General features: G+C 41.1%; 1 protein-coding gene across 1 annotated transcript in view; it reads right to left on the minus strand.

Annotated features, from left to right (window-relative positions):
* The window catches only part of TBCE (tubulin folding cofactor E), a 156,174-nt gene that overhangs the window by 38,251 nt on the left and 108,308 nt on the right, over positions 1-9,615 (minus strand). The window contains exon 4 of the mRNA XM_007938470.2: positions 2,950-3,038. Within this exon, the coding sequence (XP_007936661.1) occupies positions 2,950-3,038 (89 nt within the window). The remainder of the gene's footprint in view (positions 1-2,949; positions 3,039-9,615) is intronic.

Raw genomic sequence — 9,615 nt, forward strand, 5'->3', positions numbered from 1 at the left:
TCCGAGGAGTGGCTGGTGGGTTTGAACTGCCAGCCTTCTGGTTAGCAGTCAAGTGCTTTAGCCACTATGCTACCAGAGCTCCTAAAGTATTAAGTACAATTAAAAAAAAAAAAAAAAAAGAGTTCTATTATCATTACTAGTCTGTGCAGAGCACAAAGACCATCTACATCTTGAAATTAACTCTAAACAATTTAACAGTTCTTAATATAGTGTCTCTCCCCACCTCACACACCCCAAAGTTCAAGGAGGTCCTGTTGCTATAGTCTTTACTCCTTACAGACACATTCTCTCTCCGGTACATGCAGGTCAGCTGGTGAAGCTTAAGGAAGCTCCACTAATACTTCTCCACTAATGACTTTGTGAGAATAAGGTTTGCAGCATTTCTACTGCTTTTAATGATAGTACAGTGAACAGCATCAAAGAGGGATCAACCAAGAGAAGGATGAGTAAGTAGATTAAATACAGACAGCAATACTTGAATTTCTGGCAGGAATTCAATCAGGAACAACAAAACATTCATCACTCTATCTGCAAATATCAACTGTGACTTGATTATCCTACTAAGCCTCATTTCTTTAAGCCCTCAGGGGACTTTTCTTTTTCCTCCAGGAAACAACAGTATAAATAAGCAACTTGCTGATTCTCCAGTACACTGCTGACAACTCACATTAACCAAACAATCCATATTCCCACACTGCCCAGATTTTTTACGTGGAAAATAACCCTGGATGAACACCCAATTCCTGCTTCCCTCAACTCATTTAAGAGTAGGCCAGGCACAAACATTGATCCACAGGTAGACAGACAGGTGGACAAGCTGAATGATTAGGTATGTCTATGCAGGGGGAAATGTGCCCATGACCATGTATAATGCTGGCAGACAATGTTTCTACAAGTGTATTTGTATGTTCTGCAAGAATTTCCAGGTATATAGTAGAGCTGACAAGGGACAAGGCTGTAGTTACTTCTTGGCCACAGCCAGCTTCCCAGAGGGAGCAAGTAGTTGAACCTGTGGGCTCAGACAATGGTCACAGGGGACATTAAGCTCAACTGGCATAACATACTACACAACAACATTGTTCCACATCCTACTTTGGCAAGTAGTGACTGGGATCTTAAAAGCTTGCAAGCAGCCATCTAGATGCAACGATAGGTCCCTCCTCGTCCAGAGCAAAAGAGAAAATAACCAAAGATGCATGGAAACAATTAGTACAAGCAACTGGTACATCATGCAACCCTTAGCCTATATGACCAGAAGAACTAGATGGTGCCCAGCTATCACAGTCAACCAATCAGAGGGGGATCTATGTAGGAGATCGTGGACAGAGTGGGAGAACAACATGGAACTAACCTCAAAATCATTAAAAAAAAAAAGAAAAAAAAGGGGGAGATAAGGTTTGGCTGTCTGATGGGGCCTGGAGGAACCCCTGAGACTATGGCCCCTAGCTGCCCTTCTGGAATTGAACCCACTCCTGTGGCTTCCAGCCAAACAAAAGACAGGCATATAAGCTGAACATTGACATTAGGTACATATACTCTTTAGAGAGATCAATCATGGACGAATAGAAGGGCTATCTATGTACAGGGAGACAGCTGGGGGTGGGGTGGGGGACAGGAGTGCATAGGAGGGAGGGACACAGGAAAGAGGTGGCTAGGGGGAGGAAGTAGGAGGAGAGCCATTGCATTGTGAGATAGTGCAATGTGATGAGACAAAGTATATGTGAACTGCTGCATGACAAATGAATTTGCTCTGTAAACTTTCACCCAAATCACAATAAAATTTAAAAACAAAAAGAAGAGTAGGTCAGACAGAACAGGGAATGCTCTGGACACCTCTGTGGCATTTTTCTCCTTACCAAACTGCTGCCATATCCACTACAATTCTTCTAACTCAGGGATGCTGAGCTTCCTCAGAAAATGACATTTGTGCAGCACACTGGGCTAAATAGAGGGGGATGTCCACAGCAGAGATCAATAGCCAGAATGCTCCAGCCATCCCTGTTCCAACAGGGCCCCCCAGCACTAAGGGGATCCAACTGCAGGCACATTGTTTGAGAAGCTCTATACTGTTTAGGCAGTTAGAATATTTTACTGAAGACAGCTGAGTGAATCTTACTCATATGACATATCTTCACTTAGGTAAAACTAACTGGAAATAAACTGCTATTTTTGCATAAATTATTTCCAGAGATTAGGCAGAGGACCTTATAAAGTTATAAAATGTCTGTTTGATTTGCCATTGAGGTTTGTTTGTTTTAAAACTTACTTAACCTCCTACATTTTTAGGTGTGAGCATAAGAGCAATATATGACAATAACATTAAAAAAAAAAAAAATAAGAAACACTGATAAAAGAAGGCAGAGAAAAGAGATCACAAACTCTGAGAAAGTTTGTTTTTGAGGAACTATAACAAAACTGCATTCAGCTACAGGAAACAGGAACTTTAATAAAGGGAAGAGTTTATTTTTCACCTTAACAAGAAGTTCACAAAAATGCTGTCCACAGCCGGTGAATTGGCTCCAGAAGACCTGCAAGCCTCTCAGGCTCCTTCAACTTCTTTGCTCTCCCACTCTGTACTAGATGGCTTTCCTCAGCTGGCAAGATGGCTTAGTAGCCCTGGGCATTGTGTTTATATTCAACACAGTGAGAGAGTAAAGATAACAGGCAAAACACAGATGCCAACCAAGCATGTCCCCTTCAAACAGCCTCACCCAGCAACATCAGCTCCCCATATATCACTGGCAGAGGGAGCCACAATGTCACATGCGGATGCAGGGAAGTCTGGAAAGGGAAATAATTTACCTAGACACTGACTGCCCACATAAAATTGAGCTGCTGTTAGGAAGAAAGCCAGGAAGAACAGATACTGGGTAGACAATTCATAGTGTCTGGCATAAGTATTTAATCCAAAATCAGATACAAGAAACAAACTGTCAGTGAAAAGGATACTAGGACATGTTTCAGCAATTATTCCTTTTTCACCAGCACAATTCACTGCACAGTTCCTCAGAGAGACTTCTTGTAACTTGCTCAACTGACTGCATAAAAACATAGTTCACATGTATGCATAAATATGTATACCATCCATTGGCTCTTTAAAAAATTAAAAAGCATTTCAGATGTATAAAAATGTAATCAAAATACTATAACAAATACCAGTAACCACCACCCAGTAGAAAATAAAGCATTACAAACATTATAAATATAATTGAAATTTTTTGTATCCTCTTTATGTGGGTTGAATCGTGTCTCCAAAAAGTATGTTGAGACCCTCAGCCCCAGTACCTGTGAATGTGATCTTATTTAATTCAAACCCACCAGCCACTAAGCAGAAGGAAGAAGGGGCAATCTACTTCCGTAAAACTTTACTGCCTTGGAAACCCAATAGGCGTCACTATGAGTCATAACCGACTACACGACAGTGAGTTTGGTTTGTTTTTTTAGATGTAATTATTTAACAGGAGGTCAGACTGTATTAGGGTTATGATGTAGTGAACTACTTAATATGGCCCTTCTAGTAATAAATAGTCTTTGTCACTCCCATGTAATGACTGGGACTATGCAAATAAGGTGCTTATGACTCACCAAAGTGATTGGACAGCTCGTTAATAATGTCAATAATGTGCATGGAACCCTGCAGGGATGGGATTATACAAAATAAAGTGTATGGAACCCTAATAAGAGGATTGGTCAGTTTTGCCATCTCACTAGGCTTAAAAGAGAGTCAATCCCAGAGCAGAGCCACGAAAGAAGAGCCAGACATGGAGTACTTATTTTAGAACCAGGGTCCCTGCAGTGAGAACATCGCTAGACCTAGGAGACAGAGACAGAGAGAGAGAGAGCGAGAGAGCTATAACATCAGAGATGGTGCAAGATGGCAAGAAGCAATGGCAAGATAGAGCCTGGTGGAACCACTGAGACTATGGCCCCTAGCTGCCCCTCAAGTCTGGAATTAAAACCACGCCTGTGGCTTCCAGCCAACAATAGACAGGTATATGAGTTGAACATTTCCCTGAGGTAGATACACTCCTTGGAGAGAACACTCACGGGAGAAAGAAGGGCTGCTTATGCACAGGGAGACAGCTCAGGGGGCAGGAGTGCATGGAGGGATGGACAAAGGGAAGAAGTAACTATAGGGAGGAAGTGGGAGGGGAGCTGTTGTACTGTGGTAAATTGTGGTCAATGTCAGGAGACAAAGTGTATGTGAAATGCTGTACGGAAAGTGAATTTGCTCTGTAAATTTTCAACCAAATCACAATTAAAAAAAAAAAAAAAGAAAGAAGCAATGGCAAGTGAGGCAGAGAACTGGCAGTAGCAGAACCAGGAGACCAGCAGGAGACAGTGCAGTAGGCTTCCCAGCCCACTGAGCAAAACTGAGTCCTTTGGGCAAAAGACTTGCTGGCAGAGGGGGTACCTCCAGGCACTTGATGGAGCTAGGATCACCAACCCAGGGAGCAAGAGAACATTTTGAACAGCCAAGAGAGTTGAGCACCTTTGGGCCAAGGCTTACTAGAGAAGTTGAGGCCCCTGGGTACTTATTAGTGAAGCTAAAGAGCTTTGTAACACTTGCCTGAGCAGGGAAGTGGCCAGGCTGGCTCAAAGGGGACAAAGGACTGAGGAACAAAGAGGCCAAGGGCCAGGGAGAAACCTGCCTGTGGACATGGCCAAGAAGCTGCTCCAACTGAAGAACTGTATCCTGAGTCATTCCTGATCCTGAATTATAACATGTAACTTCCTTAATAAATTCTATAATTGTGAATATTGTCTTTGAGTTACATGTGGCCATTGCAACAAATTACTGAACCCAGCAGAGAAGCAGAGTACCATGGAATGGACAGCTGGAATCAGAATTGGTGAAAAAAGGGTTGGAGAGAAGAGGTATATCTGACTTCTGCTTCATAGGATTCAGCTTTCGGCTGATGCTGATAGTGATTCTCAATCCCTGTAGCAAAGTCAGAAGTAGACATCCCATTTTTACAGGGTAGATCCTAGATTCAATACGACTCAGGTTCTTATAAGAAGAGGAGAGGGCACATAGTGACACAGACACAGAAAGAAGAATGTCACATGAAGATGGAGGTAGAGATTGGAGCAATGTGGTTACAAGACAAGGAATGTCAAAAATTATCAGCAACCACCAAACCTTAAGAAGAAACAAGGAATGAGTATTTCTTAGAACCTCTGAAGGGAGCATCATCCTACTGACATCTTGGTTTTGGATTTCTAGTTCGTTAACAGTGAGACAATAAATTTCTGTTCTTTAAAGCTACCCAATGTATTCCTCAGATATAACCAATATACTACATTTGTCACTTATATAATCTTAAGCGTTCTTAACACTTTTACTATTTATTTGCTATCCTCAAATAAGTATAGAGCTTTTGTATATTATGAAAACTTGATATAAATGGTATTTTACTATACCTATCCTTTTGCATAGTGGCTAAGACACTTGCCTGCTAACCAGACGGCTGGTGGTTCAAACCCACCAGCCACTCCTCGGAAGGAAGGTTGGGCAATCCTACTTCCGTAGTGATACTGCCTTGGAAACCCAAGAAGGGGTCGCTATGAGTCGGGGCTGACTCGACGGCACATAACAACAACAACAACATCCTTTTGCAACATACTGTTATTTTTTTTAGCAATATACTATCCAGCAATGAAATTTTGTTATGGTAATACATGTACCTCTAGAACATTCATTTTTACACCATATAGTTTTTACTATATGAATACCATAACTATTTTATTTACTATTCTGTTGACATTTAGATTGTTCCCAACAGTGCCGAAGTACTCCAGACATCTCCTTGCACACACATGTAAGTCTCTTCAGAAATACACCTTACCTTGGAGAATGCACACCTTCAGCTTTAGTAGATACTCTTATCAGACCTTTTTTAAGTGTAGAGAGTCTGTGTTTTCTTTAAGAGATAATGCGTTGTAATGTCTAAGAAAATAGAATCTGAAGCCAGACTTCCTAGGCTCAAATCCCAATCAATTAATTAACATCTCTGTGCCTCAGAGTCCTCATCTTTAAAATGTTATAATACAGTGAATATCTGCGAAGTGCTTTTAGTGGCATGCAGTAAGACACTTTATCAGTATTTATAAAAATAAACACAAGAGAAATCTTTGGGGAAAATACCAAGATCAAATCCAAGACATGAGTGATCATGATCATCAGAAACTAAAAAGAAAAGGCACCAAGCAAAGTTCTGGGGCAGGAATTCGAAAATGTTCTCAATTCACAGGGCTCTTAGTGTTTCAGTAATTTTCACAGTATCCCTAGGCCAAACAAATATCTACCAGTTCCACTTAGTAAGTAATTAGATGTAAAGAACTTAATTATTTAAGTCCTATCACCTTAGTGTCTGATGGGCACAACACAACCTCCCAAGCCTTGGAATAAGATTAGACACCACTACACAATTTCATGTTCCACATTGATTTTTTTTTTGATATAGAGGTTTCCTCCACTATCCGAAAGTAGATATTCCTATGAAACTTTTCATAAGCTGAAATGGAGTAAAGCGAAGCAGCAATTTCCACTAATTTATATGGGAAAAAATTTTGAGCATTCCCAGAACCAAAAAATAACTTACCAAATCATATCAAATAATACATAAAACCTAAAATGACACTAACATACAGTGTTCAGAGACACAGTTCAAAGCCATGGTGGCTTGATGCTGAGATAGTTCCCAGGGAAGGAGCTTGGCAACACCACACTCTTGCTCTCGAGGTGTGGGGTGTGCCGTGTCTCTTCAACAAATCACTGTAAAACAAACACTGAATGCTAGTGTGGTAGTTAAGACTGTATATCAAGGTGGTAGGCCTGGTTGAGTGGCTGGGCAGCTGGATATATTTATTCCACCATGGTGAGACTGGCAATTAACTCCATGGTGGTATCTACTGGAGCAGCTGAGTAGCTGCTTTAGAGATGTAGTCTGCTTCCCATATACAAGAAGCAGCTTTGGGAATGGTCTCTAGTTTATAGCATGGATGAAACCTGCATGTAGCTGAGTCACTGTTCAGCACCCTGCCATGCTCTGCCAACCTTGGGGCTTTCAATGGACTTGAATCAATGGCCTGCCATGTTGTCTGGTAACACTGGGATTGAGCCTTTATACTTGTCAACCTTGGGCTTGTCAGCCTAAGCAGCCAGCAGCTGCCTGAGTGAAGAAAAAGCTTCCAGCTTCAGTGGGCAGGGAGCAGGAGGTAAAGCTGAAGCCCAAGGTTGAGGGGCTTTCACCCAGCCCCTAGACCCTGCCACTTTGAACAATGATTGAAAGCCTCCAAACTGTAAGTGAATAACTCCTGTTTGTTCATGCCATCCCATTTGTGGTATTTTCTTGTCAAAGCAGTACTGGGTAACCAAAACGGAATATGAACAGGGTTAATTCGTTTTGGTTGTATGTGTTAGTGTATCATGGTAGGCACAAATACAACTTTATAATTGTCTGTATTCAGAGATTATATGAGGTTAAGGAGATGTATACAACTATCAAGTTGACAAGGGGTAGACTGTGATAGTTGGGGTTGTATGTCAACTTGTCTGGACTACAAATCTGAACGGTTTAAGCAGCTGTGATGTAGTTATTCCCATGATGAGATCGGATGTATACATTTTGAACAGCCAATCCATTGAAAAGGAGCTTCCCTAGGGGTGTGGCCTGCTTCCAATATATATATGGACATCCTGGGAAAAAGGCAGACTCTTCAGTGGATCTGAATACTGTTGTGCTACCTACAATTTTCCATAAGCAAACAATCCACCATTTGGCCTGGTGATCTTGGATTCGTCATCCATCAGAGTCAACAGCCGGTATACTGCCTGCCAACCTTGAGTTCGTCAGCCCCTGCAGCTTCATGATTCAGAAAAGCCTCCAGCTAGGCGTTTGATCCATGAACTTGCAACTTGCCAGCATCTGTAAGTGTTTGAGCCATTTTCCTAAGATAAATTTCTCTCTCTAACTATATATATAGGGAGCTCTGGTAGCGTAGTGCCTAAGGCACTTGACTGCTAACCAGAAGGCTGGAGGTTCACACCCACCAGCCGCTCCTCGGAAGGAAGGTTGGGCAATCTCCTTCCGCAGTGGTATCGCCTCAGAAACCCAAGGAACGGTCACTATGAGTTGAGTCTGACTCGACGGCACATAACGTATATATATATATACATATATATATATATATATATATATATATAAATAAAAGCTACTGTTTTTGCTTCTGTAAAGAACCCAGCCTAACACAGCTGGTTTAGCTTTTTGCCTTTTTAATGAAAATGAAAATCCTATTTAGTTAACAAAACCAGGTAGGAATGTAAATCTTTCATATAAGCAAAGTAGCATAAAGCTAACTTTCAAAAAGAAGGGATACCTGTACTTGGTTTTTATCAGAATAATAATCACCAAAAACCCAGTTTTGCAGGATATCACATCATTGAAAGAAACTGTAGAAATCTAATGTTGAAACTGCCAACTACCTTGAAAAATAGTTTGCATGGTGTCTGAGAGGTGTTGGTTTCTCTCTAAAATTTAAAATGTTCTGCAGTGCCTGGTGAGTTCATTGCAGTGCTTAGAGGCACCTTAGCACAAAACACGGGAACTGCAGGGTCAATAAAGACATCACTCCAAAACCAAAGCTATCTCCATAAGAAACTACACATAATGATTATTACTTGCTTTTGACTTATACTCTATCAACTTGGTACAACTAGACATTATTAAGGAGATAATAGAGTGTTTTAAAGTACAGTTGAAATTTCAATTCTTAATATGACCACCATTTGTTGAATGATCTTATTTATTATTCACAACATTTCTAAACTCTTCTAACAGTTTGAGTATTATTATCTAAATGAAGAAACTGAGGCTTGGAAATGATAAATAACAAGCACTAATTTGTGTCAGAGCAAGAAAATGCCTTAGCTACCATCTGAACCTGTCTGACTCCAACACCAGGTCCTTCCTACCATAAAACCTGTTCCCATAGTGTCGATTTCAACTCAGAGTGACCCTCTAAGGACAGAGTACAACTGCTCCACAGGGTAGCCACGGCTGTAATATTGATAGAAGCATACCGCCACCCATTTCTGCCATGAAGAAGCTAGTGGGCTCAAACCGCTGATCCTTTGGTTAGCAGTCAAAAGCTCTTAACCACTGCACCACCAAGGTCCCCTATCCATCATACTGCCTCATAATTTCATAACTTACTAAACTGACCTCTAACCAATACAGATTACTACAGAATCTCTATAACTTTATCTTTCAATTAAGAAAGACACTAGCTAATTATTGTTGTTGTTGTTGTTATGTGCCACGGAGTCCGACCTGACTCATAGCGACCCCTCCCTGGGTTTCCAAGGCATCACCACTATGGAAATAGATTGCCCAACATTCCTTCTGAGGAGTGGCTGGTGGGTTTGAACCTCCAGGCTTCTGGTTAGCAGTCAAGTGCCTTAGTCACTATGCTAGCTAATTATAGATAATTATAGAATGTAACAATACTACAGTGTAGTAAATTACTTAGTATGGCTTTTCTACCCATAAGTCATTGTAAACTCAGTGGTGGAATGAGCAACTGAGGAGCTGATTGTAAATGTTATCCACG

This window comes from Orycteropus afer, unplaced genomic scaffold (genome assembly GCF_000298275.1).
Source record: "Orycteropus afer afer isolate SDZICR_OR568_19922 unplaced genomic scaffold, OryAfe1.0 scaffold00050, whole genome shotgun sequence".
NCBI classification, from domain to species: Eukaryota; Metazoa; Chordata; class Mammalia; order Tubulidentata; family Orycteropodidae; genus Orycteropus; species Orycteropus afer.